This window comes from Lethenteron reissneri, chromosome 7 (assembly GCF_015708825.2).
Source record: "Lethenteron reissneri isolate LAM-NWPU_2019-01 chromosome 7, ASM1570882v1, whole genome shotgun sequence".
NCBI classification, from domain to species: Eukaryota; Metazoa; Chordata; class Hyperoartia; order Petromyzontiformes; family Petromyzontidae; genus Lethenteron; species Lethenteron reissneri.
This window is the reverse complement of record NC_083785.1, coordinates 8594383-8616732: the sequence shown is the minus strand read 5'-3', so window position 1 is coordinate 8616732 and position 22350 is coordinate 8594383. Positions and strand designations below refer to the sequence as shown.

Here is a 22350-nt window from a genome sequence, read left to right as displayed (position 1 = left end):
AAGCAAGCACGCACGCAAGCAAGCAAGCGAACTTAATATAAAGGATTTAAAAAATTGACCCGTAAAAACAAAGTTTTTCACTATAAATCCTTTATATGCGTGGCATCGGTTTTATTTCAGCCCACATTGGTGTTTGAAACGGGCGGCTAGAGTCCTCTCGTCCTCTGGCTTGAGATGGCTGCCACCTATGGGTCAGATGATTGCCTGCCACCATTAAGCAATTGGTAATTAAATAGAAAAAAAAATTCCTAAAAAGTGTAAAATTTTGGAAAAAAATTTTTCACGAAAATTAATTGTCACGCACAACAAGTCTGTGTGGAAAATGTCAGCTCGATTGGATCACGGGAAGTGGGTTAAAAAACGACCCAAAGATTTGCACGGTCGTAAGCAAGCAAGCAAGCACGCAAGCACGCAAGCAAGCAAGTGAACTTAATATAAAGGATTAAAAAATAAGTTAAAAGCGCAGCCCTGCAATTCCTTGCTCACGCCACTGCTGGCGGAAGGACCTCCACTAGTGGGAGCTCAAGCGAGCCCCCCCCCCCTAGAATGTATTTGGCCTACTCTTCCACGCTGACCAGATCTCTTGGAAAAGGTGGGACGACCCACACTTTACCCCACCACACATGACGTGCCGATCGCCTGACTGCGGTGTTACGCACTTACACTGCTCTGGGAGGGGGAGGGGGCGGACTTCTTTTGCGCCGTACGTAGGCAACAGCGTTAATCGGAGGTGCGGGGAAGGATAACAAAAGTTAACAAGAAAAGTAGTTCGAAGGAAATTGGTTTTCGATATCGAAAAACTTGGATGTCAGAAACTTCTCCCATTGCTTCAACTGCCGACCAGTTGACCATTTTATAGAGTGCCATTAACTAACAAATCACAGGTCATCATTTTTAATTCTTTACTTAATTGCTTAAAAAAATAACATTTGTCTGTTGTGATTGGATGTTTTTTCTATGAGGTGGTTTAGTGTCTTCCGTTTTCTTCCTAAGAAGATTAGAAAATCTGACTTTTGCGTGACCTTTAAACAGAAGGAAATGCCAAGTAGAAACTTCCGCAGCATCTTATAAAAAATGCATTCGGTGCCTGCTTTAGAAATAGAATAACAAGTTTCCAGCGGAATGAGCATTATACTTTAATTTTAGTTCAAGCCTGAAGCTAAATGCAAGTGTAAAGTTAACCCTTAAACTGACAGCCACAGTAAATGCATCATCATCTATCAGCAACGCATTACTCATTGGGTTACGTTCAACATTCACGTAATTAGAGATGTACAGCATGTTTATAAAGTGTATACAAAAAAAATAATAAAAATAAAACATAATAAAATAATTCTCACGACGTTTCGGCCACAACGCAAGCAGCCGTCTTCAGGTGAAGACCAGGTCTGTCAAGTAGACAGTCTACTTATTTTATGATGTTTTATTTTTATTATTTTATTACTTCCCTTCTACGTGACTTTACCGAAAGAACCAAGAAGATGAATCCCTGCAGTCACGAAAGCTTTAAATCGATACGTATACAAATATATATTTTCCCCAGGATAGCTCTCGGATGGGCATACCAGTTGTTACAGGCTGCTTTGCGTCATGTCTCCTGTCCAAGCGATATGCAATGGCGGAGCCAGGATTCCAGAGACAGCTTTCTTTAGAGCCTAGTCTCATATGGTGTTCGACCAGATGACGCCAAAAGGCGCACTAAAAGGTGTCAGTTTTGTTGCCAGAAAAAAGGGGAAAACCCGTATTAGTATATTTTGGTACTGGCAAAGGAGGTCCCATGATGATAGAGGAGTTGTTAGTAAGTAAGGACTTGTGCCTTGCTTTTTTATTCGACGCGTGTGCGGCGATGGCGCAGACATCGATCGAGGGTCGAATTCGAACCGCGTCGTGTGATCGGCATCGCGCTCGCTGGAGGTGAATGCCTTCAGGGAAGTCGTGGACTGTATACGCAACTGCGCACAATTCTTAGTCGCTTATAACTGCTTTGCCGTTACTTATTGCCAATTATGGACTCAGACTATTGTCCTATAATCTCATAGAGTCCCTGGCACAATAATATGCTACACAGTGGAAGTGGGGGTCGCAAAATGCCGATTTATTACTAATAAACTCCAATGATCCGATCGAAATGAGTGATTTTGATCGGTTCATTGGGTGGGCACGTGCCACCTTCCCCGCCCCACTGGCTCCGCCAGTGCCTATATGGGTCTATAATGCAGGTTTTTTTTTGGGTTAGATCGCGTAAATATATAAATGTGTCGTTAAACCAGCCACCACCCGACACAGCCAACTAGTAAGGGTTGTCACGTAAACAAAACGTGGCCAATTCGTCACTAGTACAGCACTAACCGGTGTGTTGGAGAGCCAAGCCACAACATTTACAATCCGAGTACGACGTTTCACCAGTAATTGCAACTAGCTTCATCAGGCGAGCGACAGCCAGATTTGTGGAGAAGTCCACCTGTTTTGCTCCTTAAATACAGGTGTCAGATGGTCGCGGGTTCGACGACACATTTACGCGATGTAACCCTAAAAAAACTCCTGTATTATGGATGATATTACTCGCGAAAGCCTCCTGCGTGTCAAACTTATGGGTCTCTTCCCAATATTCTGCACAGACCACCGCTTCTGGCGTTGGCATTGCCGAACCTTAATGAGCGGCAGCATCGCGTGGTGGTGCTGCAGTGCATCTCAGGAGATGTGATCCATGGTTTGCTTCTCCTGACAAGCGCACATTGTTCATCTTCTTGGTTCTTTCGGTAAAGTCACGTAGAAGGGAAGTAATAAAATAATAAAAATAAAATATAATATGTTTTATTTTAATTTTATTTATATTTATTTTTATTATTTTATTACTTCCATTCTACGTGACTTTACCGACAGAACCAAGAAGATGAATCCCTGCAGTCACGAAAGCTTTAAATCGAAATTTAAGCGCACATTGGTCGGTTGTGTAGAAGCCCCAGCGCCCCCCCGCCCCCCCGGCAATGATTTCACGAGAGAGAAACTCACTCTCTGAGACATCTGAGATATTCGAAATTGGGATCCAGACGTGAGCTCCTCAACAAGGGGGGGAAGAGGGCGGGTGGGTTGATTCCTCGTCGGCTCCATTCACCAGCTGATGCGGTCAGAGGTGCCCACAGTTCTGCTATTCAGTGGCCTAAAATAAAATAAAATGTTTCGCTCCGAATGACCGCTGCAAAGTATGATCTGTGTTTTGATTTAGTGTGCTGATCTTAAAGGTGCATTGGAAAATGTTGATATTCAGACTGATGCTCCTGCTGTTGTGGAGTGACTCATGCAGCCAGCTATGGCTGCAGGGTCTGGTGGTGGTACATGTTGTTTACGTCGATTATTGTGAAAATTCGGTCCCAGTTCCTATGATCACTGTTACATTGCTTTTATGGTTTTATTTTGGTGATTTCGAAAAGTTTTTTGGTTTGGCCATGTTTATTTGTTGTAGTACGGAGTTAGACTGATGGCCTTAATCTAAGTTGTCTTGTGGTTGTTGTTGTTTGACTTGCATCCCACTGGGATTTTTTCACACAGCGTTGGTGTACGGTGCTTTTTCTGCAATATTTTGCTGCCTTTTCTTGGATTTTCTGTTTGCACTTAGTCACATGGTCACTTTAAGATGTTTTCTTGTTCATGTTTCGGTTTCATGTTTGTTGCGGTTGCACCCGATTCAAGAGCCGAATGGCTCACAGGGCTATACCAAATAAATGAAACTGAAACTGGTAGATTTCGGCGATGCGTTCCAGCCATTGGAGGGCGGCAACATCCCTCGTTGTATCGAGTGGAGAACGGAAACTTATTGTGCTCCCCTTTATCCGTGCTCTTTGGACTTCGCCGGCTACAATCGGCCAAGCGGAGTCGAGTACAATCAAGCGAGCCGCATGCTGAGCGAGGCGCATCACAATATTGCTCGTGAGAGCGTCGAAACGAGTGGGAGAAATGCGGAGGCTTTGAACGAAAATCGTTTTTTCAATAAGCTCTAACTCTGCGGGCTTGGCCTGCCGGGATGATTTTTTAGTTTCACTTGTAATGTTTTAGGGTGGTTTTGTTTTGCATTTCCTGTACTTTGCACTACCATCGAGTTTTCAGTTTGTTGTGGACATCTGTGAAAAGAGCTTTATAGGTCATCGGATTCCTCCGGTATAGATACATATTCTGATTCTGATTTTAGCGGGACATCCGTTAAATGGACATTTGGTGGCACATTGCGTGTGCTAAGGGGCTGCACTGCTTGACCCTGCTGCGATGGTTATTTTTCTAGGTACTATGTTCTTCCGGGCCACTTTAACGCCGGATCTTAGAGCCTCAAAGAGTATTTCCACTGCAATTATATATATTTTTAAAACTTCTAATAATCCCAAATTGTGGCATCAAAGGATATGTTTCTTATGAGCCCGGAATAGGCTTTCTATGACCTAGAGACCGATATGTGTGAGCTGATTTTACGAGACGAGAAAAATCAAAAAACCCCAAACGTCCCATGTAATTACTCTTTGGTTCTTTCGGTAAAGTCACAGAGAAAGAACATAAATTACATAATAGAGTACGACGTTTCGATTGCATAACAAGCAGTCGTCATCATGTAGAACTAAATTTGAGAGAGAGAGACAAAACACAGACACAGAGACACACAGACAGACCCACAAGCAGAGAGAGACAACACAGAGACACAGAGAGAGAGACACATACCAAGTTTGTCCCATGTAATATTTTAAAGTGCTAACGAGTGCGGGCTTTGAATGCAAAATTAAATTATCATGCATATAATGAGCGGTTCGTCTTCATTGTTTTGCCCGGATTTGTCTAAGGGCTTTTTATATGCATATATTTAAATATAAATAAAGTAACAGACGAGTATTAACACATTTAAATATAGCCTAAGATGAACAGCTAACAGTCTCCTGTCACAATGCCGCATATTTGTATTTATAATATATATACAAAGAGCCAAAGATCCCCCATATAGCCTGCACAAACTGTAGGGGCAAGTGCTGTTAGCGAGCACCTGTCAAGGCCGGCACGGCACAAGAGGCGGTGGGTGGCCAACACCACGCCCGGCCACCTTTGTCTCCCTAGCGGCGATATTTACACATCGCACCAGGTACTCATTTCAGGCTGAATCGACCTAGGGGAGGCCCAGGGACCGGTTCAGATAATCGTCACCGATGTTGGCCGTGAGCGAGAAATCGAACCCGGGTCGCCAGGTTCGTAGCGCAGCGCGCTAACCGCTACACTACCGCTCCCCACAATATATACGCACACACACACGCGCGCACACATACACGCACAAGAACCGAGCCTTACATAATACCCTCCTGTGTTCGTTCCCATGGAGATGATGATGATTCATCTGGACCGAGCCGATGCTGCGAGGATTTCGTCTCGGTGGAAATAGATTGGGCGCGGCATCTCTGTGACCTGGGCAATTCGTCATTAGTCCTCGTGAAAAGAGGCCACTGAATTGGGCGCTCGCCAGCTTCACTGCCCCCCCCCCACCGGCCAAGGGTTCAACGATTTTACCCACCGACCCCCCCCCCCATCTAGGCTCATTTATTATCCCCCCCTCCACACACACACCACACACACCCCCATCACACCCCGCCCCCCCCCCCCACCTTTTTGCAATCGTGGTTCGTCTTTGTGTTGTTCGTGGCACCGTCGTCTGTCTGCCAGGGTCAGGGTGCTGTTCGTCCCAGCGAACGACTCCCGGCGGTTATTGATTAGTGTTTATATTGCAGATGCACTGCGTTGTGCTGTGATGGGGGGGGGGGTGTTTGACCATACTTCACTACTCCGATCAGTGCCGCTTTGGTGAATGTGCGGAGTTGCAAGTCGGAAAGGGGTCGTTGCCGAACTGATCCAGGTATCTTGCCTGAAAGCTTTCGTGACTGCAGGAATTCACATTCTTTGGTTCTTTCGGTAAAGCCACGTATCACTTGGAATAAGTAAAAGCACTGCACCCAAACACTCCTGTGAATGCGCATTTCGGTCGGGGGTGGGGGGCGTAGGAGCAACTCTGCGTGAAGGGAAGTATGGAGCGTCCAAGCCGCGTGACTATAATCCCAGATGGGGGCAGCCGTCCTCCTGCCGTTTTCACTTCTTTTTTTTGGTTTTAAATCACCACCGTTGCTGAGCACAGGGCCCAAAGGCTCAAGACTCCACGCGGCTGGCAACAAACGGCACCGCTGAAGTGGGAATAGCTGAGAGTGAAACACCCCACCTTGATCTTCTTGGTTCTTTCGGTAAAGTCACGTAGAATGGAAATAATAAAATAATAAAAATAAAACATAATAAAATAATTCTCACGACGTTTCGGCCACAACGCAAGCAGCCGTCCTCAGGTGGAGAGCAGGTCTGTCGAGTAGACAGAGTCATTCAGAATTATTTTATTATGTTTTATTTTTATTATTTTATTATTTCCATTCTAAACATGATAAAATAATTCTCACGGCGTTCATTCAGACTCTGTCTTCTCGACAGACCTGTTCTTCACCTGAGAACGGCTGCTTGCGTTGTGGCCGAAACGTCGTGAGAATTACTTTATAATGTTTTATTTTTATTATTTTATTATTTCCATTCTACGTGACTTTACCGAAAGAACCAAGAAGATGAATCCCTGCAGTCACGAAAGCTTTAAATCGAAACCCCACCTTGAATTGAGCCAGGGTTACAGGAAACCTTTGGGGGGGGGGGGTGAGGGGGGTGAGAGACGACTTCGGTGCTGGACTGAAATCCGCAACAGGATCTGTGTCGTACGAACTGCGCAGTTAACTGGCGCCCTTGTGCACGGGCCCTCGCACAGCAGGTGACACGCACCCTGACCCCTAATCCCACCGTTTGCCACCCTGCGATTTTGCCCCACTCTTACCGTCACAACACCCCCCCCCCCCAAACCGCAATTCTGCCCGCACATGTCAACGCCGCGCATCGTTCGTTCACCCGATCGTCCGTCCTGAGCAGCGCTGATGACTGAATCGAGCGTCGGAACCACGAGGCAGCACTGCGCACTGCACGTGCTCCGTCTCGGCACGAGTGCGATGCGGTGCTGATGTTAACCCCATTACGAAACGAGTACGAGCCTCCCCCTCCGTCATCACCGTGTCCGCGTCCGTATCCATCGGGTTTTGTTTCTCCCCCCTGCAGCCACAATACATTTTTTCCCAATAAGCCAATCGATCCATAATATAAAGATTTTTTTGGGTTAGATCGTGTAAATATATAAATGTGCAAATTGACACCATTGGAGCCTCATTTGGCAGTAAAAATATGATAAAAAAAATTTTACCCTTCTATCTGGCAACAAAACTGACACCTTTTTACAAGGAGTCATGTTTGCATAGACCACAATCTGACTGCAGGTATTGTGGTCTATGCAAACATGACTCCTTGTAAAAAGGTGTCAGTTTTTGTTTCCAGATAGAAGGATAAAATAAACAATTATTACGTGCCAATTGACTTCGCAAACAGAAACAAAAAGGCATAGATTTCTCCCCTCCCCCCCACCCCGGCCTTACAACCTTAAACTGACTGTCGGGGCAAGTTGTGTTAGCGAGCACCTATTAAGGCTGGAGCGGCGCACGAGGGGCAGCCGATGTGGTCAAGGTGTGCACGGCCGAGGGCAACTGTGTCTCCCCCAATGCGATTCCCTTCCTGCGTATCAGCGGCGATGCTGTCGGAGGGCTGGACGCCAAGGTCGAGCTCTGATGGCCACGGGAGGGCGTCGGAGGAGGTGGTCGAGTCGTGTGTGCTCGTCCTCCACCGAAGGCAACTGATGTTGAGAGGCTGAGTCGACCCAGAGATCGGTTCAGATTAATCGGCACTGCAACACACCGGTGTTGCTGTACCCGTAACGAATCGGCACGTTCTGTTTACGTGAACAAAAAAAACATCTTGCTAACTGGCTGTGTCGGGTGGTGGCGGGTTTAACGACACATTTATATTTTTGTGCGATCTACCCCCTCCCCCCAAACCCTCCACCCTCTTTATATTATGGATGGCGATGATAACGATGAATGCGTTTCAACCTCTTGGTCAACACGCTGCAGACCGAAGGATTCGGCACACTTGTCGTTGGCTGTGGGGGCGGTGGGGGGGGGGGTTGCTTTACCATACTTCACCTCGTAGGTTGATGGCTGTGGTAGAGCCGTTTACGAGTGAAAACAAAGCAAACGCAGTGCGCTAACCGCTACCGCCACCGCTCCCGATTAAAGGGGGGGGGGGGGGTGGTCTCCATTTTCGCAAGCGTAGAGAAGTGAGGGCGCCGTTGAATGTAATCGGTATGGGAATAATCCATTCATTGGCTATCGGTCAAATTCCGAGTGGATTTCAAGATACTGCTCTTCACCTATAAGGCTTTAAAAGGGCTCAACCCCACATTATTTGCATGAACTAATACATTGATATATTCAATCAAGGTCCATAAGATCTTCTCATCTCCAACTGCTCAGCACTCCCCGGTTAGCTTGCGTTCTTTTAGCGACCGGGCTTTTTGTTCGCGTGACACCCAAGCAATGGAACGATTTGCCACTTGAAGCCAGGAAATCAGAGTCGGTAGATATATTTAAGTCTGTTTTGAAAAACCCCATCTCTTAAAAGTGGCCTTCCTTTTGTAGTTTGGTCGGTTTTGTTTTTCTGCTTTCCATACTTTGCACATTGGGATCCTAGGATGGAAATTCGCATTATACATTTTTATTATTATTATTATTTTACTTGGCGATCATCGCCCCCGACTGCAAAACAACTTGGCAGGAGTTGCCTGAAAAAGTCACGAGACGGAGTGAGGCGCCTTCCTGGAACCACGAGCATACAAATTTAACAGATTCGTAAAATTGTCACTGAAAACAGGTAACAGGCCATGCATCTTCCTAATGACAGCCGACTGATTGCGAGTGAGACCTCTGCTGCCAAACAGAGGTATGTGGGTCTCCGTGCGAGATAGTCGTGGAGAGTTGAGGGGGTGGAGTGTTTGATTATTTTGGTTTATGCAAACGGTATGCTATCATTCAGGGATAAAGCTCTTTCCCGATTAAAGTTTTGCAGACGTGCTTGCCGTATCATCGCACTTTCAGAACCTTGTTTTTTGACCACTCATTGATATGCAAATGTTTTCTCTAACCCCCTCCCTCTCTCTGCCTCCTCCCCCCTCTGTCTATTTAAGGCCACCCCACAGAGATGATCACCCCTCTCTGTTACCTGTGTTGCTCCCTCTATGTATCTTGGTGATATCTGTCTGCTAATATGTCTGTCTATAGTTTTCTGGTTAGATTTTATGTCGCTATTTCATTATACCTGATGATGATTGCTTGTGTTGCAATCGAAACGTCGTATGCTATTATTTAATTTAATGTATTATTCCCTTCTACGTGACTTAACCGAAAGAACCAAATAATAATTCCTGCAGTCACGAAAGTTCTAAAATTAAGATTGTACGTAGTTTCTCCATAACTTGTAAAAAAAAACCAATCCACATTGCAGGTGAGCACTTAAATATATTTCGGATCTAATGCCCATGCTCCACAGTTTTGAAAGTGCTAAGGAAATGAAAAGTGTGGTAAGTGTGTGGGGATTTGATGCATTAACCGGCGGTGTTGATTGTCGCACAATCACGTGTTGAATGTGTGGAAATGCATTTTTAGACAAATGCGTGAATGGAGGGAGCGGTGGCACAGCGGTTAGTGCAGTGCGTTCGCCGCGGTGGAGAAATGTTAACTCCCTCGCCTGGTATGCAAGAGGTCGTGGGTTCGATCCCTACCCTGACGCCTGTATATTTGGAGTTTGCGTGTCTCTCTCCCCGTGGTCGCGTGGATATTTCTCCGGGTCCTCCGTTCCCCCCATCCCCCCTCAACATTTAGAATCGACATCATGCTTTTAGAGTATTTATCCGCTATTAATGTCCACAAGGTAAGCCACTTCGTTGAGCTCTCATTTGTGACTGCACGTCGCCACGCTGGTCGTGGTGGGTTTTTGGTGACGGCAGGGAGCATAGATGTGACGGGCCACAGAAGCACAGTACAGTACAACAATGGGCGTAGCTTTACTGCCCTCTGCTGCCTACAACGCAGCTCGCACTACTGATTCATAGCTCCAGTGCTCGTCGTTAGCATGCAAATCGCACTTCCAAACGCTATCCAGACTCAAGCTTGCTTAGCTTTCCAGTTCTAATGAGAGAGCATTATTTGGCCATAAGTACCTCCCATTAAAAATGCAACTTTCTATGTAAAAAATATTAAGAAAGTGCAAATTAAATAAATGCGCAGGGGACCTGTTTGCCCTCTATTGGCGATGAACGTTTTGCTTCAGTGTTCCGTTCAGTGACACGATCAATTCCATCCCTCGGTCGCGCGTGTCGACCGATCGCGCGCACCTCGTGGAAGACCCAGGACCGGTCCAGAGTCGTCCATCGACCGGCGTTGTGGGCGGGCGCGAGCGGCCGATTCCGAACTCGGTTGGTCACCTGGCGAGGCGCACCGAGCGCATCGTTGCGCGTCCCGAGCGCCTCCCAACACGTCAGCGGCCCAGGGGTTGCCGCGTGAACGGAAAGTTCTCATCTCGGCACTCACACGCTCGCGCGCGCGTCGATTATTGACGATGTAACACGATTTTTTGTTACTGGGTAGTGAGTTATTTTGCTTTTATTCTAGATTTGAAGCTTTCGTGACTGCAAGGATTCATATTCGTAGGTTTTTTTCGGTAAAGTCACGTAGGTAAAACATTTTTAATTAAGAAAAGTACAATTAAAATAAAATAAAAATCACGACGTTTCGGAGGCAACACAAGCCTCCGTCTTCAGGTGGAACCGTCACAGCACGATAGCTGTATAAAGTGAGATACACTTGATACAGCTATCGTGCTGTGACGGTATCTCACTTGATATAGCTATCGTGATGTGACGGTATCTCACTTGATACAGCTATCGTGCTGTGACGGTATCTCACTTGATACAGCTATCGTGTTGTGACGGTTCCACCTGAAGACGGAGGCTTGTGTTGCCTCCGAAACGTCGTGATTTTTATTTTATTTTTTATTTTACTTTTAATAATTACAATTTTTTACCTACGTGACTTTACCGAAAAAACCTAAGAATATGTTATTTTCCCATTTGCTCGTGCCTCAAAAGTAAAGAAAATTACTATTATTCCCCACGAACTTTGCTTTTGTGACCAGGACTTTACGTGAAGGAATGACACAAATGCGCACATTTCCTCATTAAAAATATGTACATTCCTAAAAATCACTGTTCCTGGTCACAACAGCAAAGTTTGTGGGGAATAATAGCCAATTTCTGTACTTTTGAGGCATAAGCAATTAGGAAATAACACTTACTACCCAGGACCAAAAAATGAATAAATTTGTGACACAGTGTTATTAATGGAGTGGAATATTAACTTTGCTTTTGTGTCCTGCTCACAAAAGCAAAGTTCGTGGGGAAAAATAATATCCATTCTCTGTACCTTTGAAGCATAAGCAATTAGGAAAATAATACTCACTACACAGGAACAAAAAATATATTTTTTGTTACAAATAATAAATTATTCCCTGTGCGTCCGCGCACGTCGAGCAACCTGTTAGGTAGGCATCGTTCCGTCCTTTTTTAAAATCCTTTATATTAAGTTCGCTTGCTTGCTTAGGACCGTGCAAATCTTTCGGTCGTTTTTAACCCACTTCCCGTGATCCAATCGAGCTGACATTTTCCACACAGACTCGTTGTGCGTGACAATTAATGTTCGTGAATTTTTTTCCTAAATTTTACACTTTTTAGGACAAAAATATTATATTTAATTACCAATTGCTTAATGGTGCAATGCAATCATCTGACCCATAGGTGGCAGCCATCTCAAGCCAGAGGACGAGAGGACTCTAGCCGCCACGCATATAAAGGATTTATAGTGAAAAACTTTGTTTTTACGGGTTATACTTATTATTATTATGGTAAGGTGCGGCTTGAGACTATGGCTAGTCTACATAACAAAGGACTGAGCCTTTATTATGGGGGGGTTGTTAGTTGGGCTTCTCGCTCGCCACCTCAACCTCCTCAAACCCCCCCCCCCCCCCGGCATCGCTTTGGCGGCGTAACGCGCGATGATTTATGAAACGTCCGGGGAAGAGTGGGGGGAGGGGGGATAAAAACGAAGACCGCGAGAAGGGCGCCTCGGAATTTACGACGCCGAACGGGCGTGCGCAAAGCCTCCGAGTCGCTCGTCACGGCCGGCACAAACAAAAGCGCATCGATTCATCTCCGCTAAATATTCATGGACATTTTGGTAAACTCCGTTGTTTTTGACGGTGGGGGTGGGGGAGGGAGGGGGGCGGTTGCTGCAACTTTGCTTGCGACCGGTGAAGCAAATTTCGCTGGAACAGAGATTGAAAAAAATATGTGTTTTTTTCGTGTTTTAGTTTTTTATACGTACAAGTGTCAACACAGGTGCTGTCCGCAGTTGGCGCAAAGGGGTTGACATTCCCGATCAGCCACGTGCTGACTGACCCCTCCTCTCTCGCTGCACACGAGGGTAATGGCCATCGCTAAGACAATTACGTAAGCCGGCCACAGCTAGGCGGGTGATGTTTTGTTTTTGTGCACGCATTTGATTCACAGGTAAACGGTTTAATTGCCCGTCACTGACGGCCGCTTCAATGAATGCCCACACCCCGCTCGCGAATGTAGCTGGGGCCGTTAAGATGCTGTACAAACTAATGGGACGTGTTTAAAAAAAACTGTTTAAGAGGCTTCAGCTGGGATTACAAATAGTATCCATGAAGGTTAGGGAGGCGGGACTCGGGCGGTTTGGGAGAAGAGGCAAGGGCGGCGCAATTCGCGGGGTTATTGAGATTAGAAACATATAGATTCACGCAGAGACCCATAGACATACATAGAGACCCATATACTCTCATAGAGACCCATAGACTCTCATAGAGACCCATAGACTCACATTGAGACCCTTGGACTCACAAATAGGTCAATCGACTCACATAGAGACCCATAGACTCACACGGAGACCCATATCCTCACATAGAGACCCATCGACTCACACTGAGACCTATAGACTGTTATAGAGACCCATAGACTCACACAGAGATGCATTGACTCAAAATAAGTCAATTGACTCACATAGAGACCCATAGCATAGAGGGACCCATACACTCACACAGTAACATCAAGATTAACATAACGGCCCATAAGACTCACACTAAGAGCCATATACTCACATAGAGACCCATAGACTCACACTGAGACCCATATACTCACATAGCGACCCATAGACTCACATTGAGACCCATAGACTCACACAGAGACCCATAGATTCAGATAGCGACCCATAGACTCACACCGAGACCCATATACTCACAGAGACCCATATACTCACACAGAGACCCATTTACTCACATAGCGACTCATAGACTCATATAGCAACCCATAGACTCACACTGAGACTCATATACTCACATAGCGACCCATATACTCACATTGAGACCCATAGACTCACACAGAGACCCATAGATTCAGATAGCGACCCATAGACTCACACCGAGACCCATATACTCACAGAGACCCATATACTCACACAGAGACCCATTTACTCACATAGCGACTCATAGACTCACATAGCAACCCATAGACTCACACTGAGACCCATAGACTCACACTAAGACCCATGTATTCACAGATACCCATATACTCACACTGGGACCCATAGACTCACATAGCGACCCATAGACTCACACTGAGACCCATTGACTCGCATAGAGACCCACGGATGAGAAGGGCGAAGGAGATGCCACCGGTGCGGGTCGGAAGGGAGTCGGGAGAGAGCGATGGTGAGACGGGAGGATGAAGTGGAGCGAGATACGGAGACGGTGGATGTGACTGGGGGACAGGTGCAGAATAGAAGCTACCGGGGAAGAGCATCTGAGCCACTGACCCCCGTGCAATAAATGACTTTTGGCTGAGAAGTTGTGATATTCTTAGGTTTTTTCGGTAAAGTCACGTAGGTAAAAAAAATTAATAAAAGCAAAATAAAAATAAAATAATTTTTTACCTACGTGACTTTACCGAAAAAAACCTAAGAATATGAATCATTGCAGTCACGAAAGCTTCAAATCTAGAATGAGAAGGTGTGAGTCTACGATTCGTGTGAGTCTGAGTGAGGCTATGGCCCTATGAGTCTCTGCGTAAGTCTGTGATTTTCTATGCAAAGACCATGGGTCAAGTGAGCCTAATTGCATCTGTGGGTCTGTATATAATGATGAAAAAAAATAAGAATGGGCTTTACCCTTTCTGACAATAAAACAGGAGGTGTTAAGATATTCAAACACCAAATAGACAACACCTATGGCAAGGCATCAAGACTACATTGCCCGCACATACTAGTAGCAAAACATGCTAACAAACACGCTCTGATAATAATGCAATAGATCCATCGTCTTTGAAACTGGGGAAAGTTTCACGGGTGCCAAGGAGCTCGCGGTGACTTTCGCGGCCGGTTCCGAGGGCACCTCGCCCCCCCCGCGCGCAACAAAGCACGTGGAGGGGGGGACGGAGAGAAAGCGGGCGAGTAGCCGGACGCGCTGTCCACGAACAAGGAACGACGACGATAAAAGTAAGAGGGGGAAAGAGGGAGGTGGGGGGGAACATTGACGATATTGTAGAACTAAAGCCCCGGGCCGGCGGACACGTTCGAGGGCCTCAAACTCGATCAGCGGCGTTTAAACCGGCGGCGGAGTGGCGACGCGCGATCGATCCACGCCGAGTGATCGTGGAACGAAGAACCGCGCTCGAGTTTTTTGTTTTTGTTTTGCCGAGTCTCGTCGTTGGCTTTTTTGCACGCTTCCATTTGACTCACTCTGTCTGTTGTTGTTGTTGTATCCTCAAATCCCACTTCCCAATGTGGTATCGACTGCAAACTTGGTATACTTATGTCATACTGATGACAATACTATATTCTATCATAACACATGAAAAAATATATTTTTTTACATTATTTTTTATATGTTGTGTTTCGGCTTGGCTCTAATTGTCCACGCTCAGCTGAGATTGGCTTTAAATCACCACGGGGCCCCTTACGTTATGGCAAGCTTCGGGGCCACTTCCTGGAGTCGTGGAGTTCTGCCATTATTCGTAGGGTACATTTCATTAAAGCGTGTTTTGAATTTTTTTTTTTAATATTACTTATTGTTATTTGAAGAGGAGTAGGGCTCTCTTACTACGTTGGGGAAAGGGGTGGGCGGACGTATTCGGCCGACGTCGTTCATGAAATCAAAAAACCCACAAAGGATAGGGTGGACGTGGTGGAGAGAGCGAGAGAGAGGGGAATGGGGGGGGGGGGTGATATTCTGCACCGCCTTCTCTCAGCCAAGTTGCAGCACCCAGGCTAAACGATCCGGTCGCCACCCATCCAAGTACAGTCCTGTCGTACTAACCGGGCTTAACCGAGCTTTGCTTGTGAGATCCGAAGAGGTTAGAGGCACGCAAGGTGATATGTCATAGGCGTGTGTGAACGCTCAATAATTGCCTGGAAACATCTTGAAAGAGAGGACTGCAGAGCGTGGGCAATTTGTAGGTGCCCGTTTACTGTCTGTGGTCTGCGGGTCCACGGTGATTGCGAGATGCAATTTGCATGAAAGACGCTGTATATACATATATAAAACGAAACTTCATAGGCAACAAACCTTAGTGGAGCTAGTTAATTCTCTCATACACTCGAACATTCGCAAAGATGACTCGTCGCTATACGGCTCTTTTTCAGGAGCGATCTGGCGATCACAAATGACAGCTCAACGAAGTGGCTTGTCACGTGGAAAATTACAGAAGCCAAATACTCTGAAATACATGTTTCTAAGTGTGTAGGGACAAACCACGGGGAGAACACGAAAACTCCAAATATACAGGCGTCAGGGTCGGTATCGAACCCACGACCTCCTTCATACCAATCAAGGATAATTAATATCTCGCTATCGATGAGCTGAGACGTCCCGTGGTGGTGATGGTGGTAAAACTTTTCCGCCACTTGAGTCAACTACTGCTCAGTTTTGATTGGTGGCAGAGGTTTGAGGGCACCAAGACCACTGATGGTAGCTCTGGCCCGGGAATTAATTTCAGATCACCGGGTATCATAGCGCAGTGTGCTAACCATTGCTCCAACCGCTGCACCCATTTGTGTCGGGACCTGTTGTTGTTACTTTAATTGCCAATTTCAGAATTTCATGACACTGAGTGGGACTGACCGCGAAGCCGGGGTTTAACCAACACGATTCAATCGAGAGACGCCACATTACCGTGTCGCTTAATATCAGCACGCTGACATTACGCCCAATTGATTTGTGGGCTCCATTTAAAATGAAACTCTTCATTGACCGATCGATTTAATTCATTTCGCTACTGATGTCCAGGAAATGGGTAACTAACTAGACAGGCAGCATTGGCACGAAATAATTAATGGCCTTTATCTTCTCATCATCATCATTCATAATGTATCCACTGCTGGATGAAGGCCTATCCATACGACCGCCATCCTTAGCAGTCGTGCGATGCCACAATCCACCTTGCCTCCTGCACTGATCTTCGCGTTCTTGCTCCATGGCTGTCATTCCCTTGGGCGTGTGTTTCTCCTTTGGCTGAGGTTCCTTCACGGGCCTCGTGCACTGCTGTAGGCTGCCACCGTTTTAAACGGATGTCGTTGTCTCCTCTTGCATGGCGTTGCGACCGGGTGCGTCCTGCCGTGCGTAGACCATTGCGCCACGACATTTACATTCATACGAACGATCGCACGTGAATAAACGTAACTATTACTGGTAGGAACCTCCTGGTTACACCAGCCCACAGGGGATTATTGTGTCCGTCGTGCTGGGTGGGGAGGGGAGGGTGAGGAGGGGCTGGATGGGGAGGGTGGGGCTGGGTGGGGGGTGGGAGGGGTGAGGCTGGGTGGGGTGGGGAGGGGCTGGTCACTCCGTGGTGACCTTATAAAATGTAACGTTTAACCTACTCACGCCGGCTTGTGCCCGCCCTCACAGTCGGGCATATTTGCGGAATACACCACGCCGCCGTTGACCCTGGCCATTGACCGAGCAACCCAACGTTCCTACCAGCTCCCTCCGCAGGAATGTGTAACGAAACTATTTTTATATTTATTTTACCAGGTAAGGCCCACCGAGCGAAGGAGCTCATTTTCAGGAGCGACACGGCTATCACAAAGGATAGCTCAACGAAGTGGCTTGTCACGCGAAAAATGCACAGCAGCCAAATATTTTGAACGCGTGAGGTTCATTCTAAATGTGGAGGGGAAAAATCCGGAGGACCCGGAGAAAATTTCACGCGACCACGGAGAGAGAGAGAACATGCAAAACTACAAATATACAGGGTACTTCAAAAACATGTTAACACTTACTTACATGGGACTCTCGTTTTATATGGAACAGAACGGATGCTAATACACTGTAACATGATAACAAATGAATGTTAATAGCTTAAAAAGTCAGAATCTCCACTTAAATTTCGATTTAAAGCTTTCGAGACTGCAGGGATTCATCTTCTTGGTTCTTTCGGTAAAGTCACGTAGAAGGAAATAATAAAATAAAAATAAAATAAAAATAAAACATAATAAAATACAATTCTCACGACGTTTCGGCCACAACGCAAGCAGCCGTCCTCCGGTGAAGAACAGGGTTGGACGCTGTCTTTCCGACAGCCCTGTTCTTCACCTGAGAACAGGGTTGGACGCTGTCTTTCCGACAGCCCTGTTCTTCACCTGAGGACGGCTGCTTGCGTTGTGGCCGAAACGTCGTGAGAATTGTATTGTATTTTATTTTATTTAGATTTTTATTTTATTTTTTTATTTCCCTTCTACGTGACTTCACCGAAAGAACCAAGAAGATGAGTCTTCACTTGTTCGCCATCATTGTCAACACGTTGCCTGGAATCTTCTCCAGGTGGTCTCCAGAGCCCAGAGGCACATTCCTCGTGCCATTTTGCAAATGAGAATTTGCAACAATCCAAGTGAGAATTTGTTGAAAATTCTCATTTGCAACAATACAGGCGTCATCAGGGTCGGCATCAAACCCACGACCTCCTACAAACCGGGCGCGAGGTCGTTAACATCTCCGAGCCACCGTAGGCGCCCCCAAACTGCCCCGACTGACCGAAGCGCTCCGCCGTTCCCTGCCCTGCGTTGCGTGCAGACGGACCGCGGGAGGTGAGCGGCACGCCGGGCGCGAGACCTCGCGACGTCGCTCCGATGCCGTCGCCGCAGCAGCCGCCGCGACCGAGAGGAGGCGTCGACGCGATGGAGATGGTCGCTCACGGTGAGACGCTCGCTTACCCTCGTTACGTTTGGTTTTGTTTTGATCATCCCGATTCGCGCCGTCGGCGTCGCGCATTCGGCACGCGGGTACTGCAGAGCTACAGCCGAGATGACTCCAGGTGACAGCCGTCGTTGGATACGAACAGTAGGGAGCAGCACTTTTCTTTACCGGCTGCAGTGCCACCACGGGCAATTTTACTGTCACGAGCTGGAATGTATCCATGCTGAGCACGTGACCAAATTTAATGGGATTTGTTATTTTTTATTGCGTGCAGTCATTCGTAACTCTTTGTCGTCAAGAACACTGTCGCCCTGAAAGGAGGATTAAATATGTAAGATAAAGGCGACGTTCTGGGTGCCACGGTGGTGAGATGTCATCTCACACGCCTGGTATGCGGGAAGTTGGGGGTTTGATCCCAACCTTTGATTCATGGAGTCTGGATATTCACCCTCCCCGCGGTTGCGTGGGTTGTTCTTCGGGTCCTCCGGTTTACCCCTCCACATTTAGAATCAACAATCGAGTTTTAGAGTATTTGGCTGCCCTACGTTTCTACGTGATGATCCACTTTCGTCGAGCTGTTATTTTTGATAGCCAGGTCGATTCTTAATAAGTATAACCCGTAAAAACAAAGTTTTTCACTATAAATCCTTTATATGCGTGGCGGCTAGAGTCCTCTCGTCCTCTGGCTTGAGATGGCTGCCACCTATGGGTCAGATGATTGCATGGCACCATTAAGCAATTGGTAATTAAATATAATTTTTTTGTCCTAAAAAGTGTAAAATTTTGGAAAAAAATTTTCACGAATATTAATTGTCACGCACAACGTGTCGGTGTGGAAAATGTCAGCTCGATTGGGTCACGGGAAGTGGGTTAAAAAACGACCGAAAGATTTGCACGGTCCTAAGCAAGAAAGCGAACTTAATATAAAGGATTTCAAAAGAGCTGTACAGCTTAGTGGGCCTTACCTGGTCATATAAAAAAGTGCTATGAAGGACCATTGCCTGAAACGTCACCTACTATTGTTTTTCCTGTTGAGGCAGCAGTGTTATTAACGAACGTGATGTGTTTTTATATTGTTTTGGGTCTTTCGGTAAAGTCACGTAGGTAGGTTCAAAGAAAATAATAAAACACTACGACGTTTCGATCGCAACACAAGCGTTCCTGACGACGAACCTATCTACGTGACTTTACCGAAAGACCCAAACAATATGAATTCCTGCAGTCACGAAAGCTTTAAGCCGTGATGTGTTTTGTTGTTGTTGTTTTTGCTTGTGCACTACACTGCCAATGCTGCAGCAGCAGCGGAATCACGAACTACTTTGTACAGCTACAGTGGCAGGACACGTGAATAAGGATGTACGCATTTTATTCATTTATTCAGGCGAATGGTCAGGACAAACGAAAATCGTCCCATCTCCCTCGTAGTATTACTACTGCCACCACATTAAACTTTAACTGACTGTTGGGACAAGTGATGTTAGCGAGACACCCCCTAGAGCCGAGACGGCACACGAGGGGGTGGGTGGCCAGCACCACATCCCGGCCACAATTGTCCCGCCCATGCCAATGTTTACTACACATCGCACCAGGTACTCATTTGAGGCTGAGTCGACCTAGGGGAGGCCCAGGACTGATATTGACCGCGAGCGGGAGTCGAACTCGGGGGGCCAGGTTCGTTGCGCAGCGCGCTAACCACTACGCTACCTCTCCCCACTACAGCAAAGACAAAGATCGCCCGTATAGGCTGTAACAGAATGTTGGGGCAAGTGCTGTTAGCGAGCATCTCTGAATGCGGGCACGGCACACGAGGGGGTGGGTGGCCAGCGTCACGCACGGCTGCGTTTGTCTCCAGAGTAGCGATGTTTACACACCGCACCAGGTACTCATTTGAGGCTGAGTCGACCTAGGGGAGTTCAGATAGTCGTCACTAGTGGTGGCCGTGAGTGGGAATCGAACTCGGTTCGCCGGGTTCGCAGCGCGCTAACCGCCGCACCACCGCTCCCCGATACAGCGCGCACGCACACGCACACTAAACAAGAAAATACTTTCTGCTTAAGAAAATATCAAATAAACAAAACGATATATTTTATTATCTATACCTGCTCCTGTCATTGCCGACGTGACCAACTTCTGCCTGCCCCCCCCACCCCCCACTGTTATTCAACTAGGTCACGGACTATTTAAAGTGATTTTAAACTAGGTTACAAAATTACCCTAATTGCAGTCATTAATTCCATAATGAGAAAACCCGGGACAGATGTTCTGCAAGTGCTCGTCTCCCGTAGACATGTCATATGCTCGGGAAACGAAGGTTATTCAACTTTATTCAATTACGCGGCACCGTGATTATGAAAACACAGCCAAGAGTGCATGAAGGAGGGAGGGAGGGGAGCTTACCCGATCACTCACTAAGTAGCCATGCGTCTTGTTTAGGCTACACACGATCCGGTTACCGTGCCAGCATGTGGCCAGAGTCGCAACTTTGTTGATTTATTTGTGTTGTTGGTTGCCGTTCAAAATATTTCCCTCCAACCACAATTCGTGTTTTTTTGTTTTTAGTTTTTTTTTTCCCCCTCCCCTCTCGACTGTTGCAATCGGCGACACGTCACGAGACGAAAGCGCCCATCCCGGAGATCCTACTGCCCAGCGGCCCCTGTGCAGAGAAACGTCCCGCGGAAGTGGATGTCACGGGGCTACTTTTGAGGTCCCGTCAAGCGGCCTCTCTGGTCCACAGTAGCAAATTAATGCAATTTGAACTTACATACTTCAATAAAAAAAAATCTATTTAAGGGGCGCCACGGTGGTGAGATGTTATCTTTCTCGCCTGGTATACAGGAGGTCGGGGATTCGATCCCGACCCCGTCGCCTGCTGCTGTATATTTGGAGTTTGCGTGTCTCTCACTCTCCCCGTGGTCGCGTGGATTTCTTTTCCGGGTCCTCTGGTTTTCCCCTCCACATTTAGAATCAACGTTCACGCGTTTTGGAGTATTTGGCTGCTAGACACATTTTCGTTGAGCTATCATCTGTGATGGCCACGTGGCTTCTGAAACACAGTTTTTTTTTTTACCTGTTCAAATAAAAAAAAGAGATACGTATTTTTTAGTTCAGGATCACCTGCACACGAGTTGGAGTTCCCCCTTTACCCACTGTTACGGATGGACAGACAGAGCCAAAGGAAAATAAATGGACCGACGGACGGACGGATGGGAGATAACTCCATAAACGCTTTCGAACCTTTTATTTGGAAAGCTTTTAAAAACAACAACACAAATCACTGGGCTGGGCAAGCGTGAGCTAAACAAACCTCGGCTTAATCCTCCTCAATCAGAACATCGACTCGCGTAGAAATGGCTTCGGGCAGTCTCCTGAAACCACTTTCGAAGTTTAAACCACGCGCACCACCCCACCTCACCCATAGAGACATTTTACGAAACATTTTATGAACGATTACATTATTGAACGAGCACTAATTTCCATAAATACTCGTGCACCATTGGAACTGTGAAATGGGACTGACGCGTAGAGCAAATGCATTCTGCTCTTAATCTGTGCGTCTTTGATTTGTGTGAGTGCAGTGTGTGTGTGGTGTGTGTGTGGTGTGTGTGTGGTGTGTGTGTGGTGTGTGTGGTGTGTGTGTGTGTGTGTGAGTGCAGTGTGTGTGTGTGTGGTGCGGTGTGTGTTAGTGCAGTGTGTGTGTGTGTGTGGTGGGGGTGGTGAGGTGTGCGTGGTACGTGTGTGGTGTGTGTGGTGCGGCGTGTGTCAGTGTGTGGTACGTGTGTGGTGGGTGTAGTGAGGCGTGTGTGTATGGTGTGTGTGTGTGTGCGGTGTGTGTGTACGGCGTGTGTGCGCATGGAGGAACGCCCTCAAAAGAGAGACTCCTTCAAAATGATCTCTCTGCGTTCATAAACTCAATGCCGTTACCGGTGCCTCGAAGCGAAACGGGAAATGCGATGCAGCATTAAAAAAAATGGTTTTCAAATCAAGCACTCAACTTTCCGTAGAGATGAAATGCAACGCGATCGTGCGACTGTGGTTTTTTTTATC

At 46.8% G+C, this 22350-nt stretch overlaps 1 protein-coding gene across 2 annotated transcripts in view; it reads left to right on the top strand.

Annotated features, from left to right (window-relative positions):
- The window catches only part of LOC133357265 (receptor-type tyrosine-protein phosphatase N2-like), a 206596-nt gene that overhangs the window by 49729 nt on the left and 134517 nt on the right, over positions 1-22350 (top strand). For both annotated transcript variants that reach the window (XM_061575138.1, XM_061575131.1), the window contains one exon: positions 18184-18306. In XM_061575138.1, the coding sequence (XP_061431122.1) occupies positions 18184-18306 (123 nt within the window). The remainder of the gene's footprint in view (positions 1-18183; positions 18307-22350) is intronic.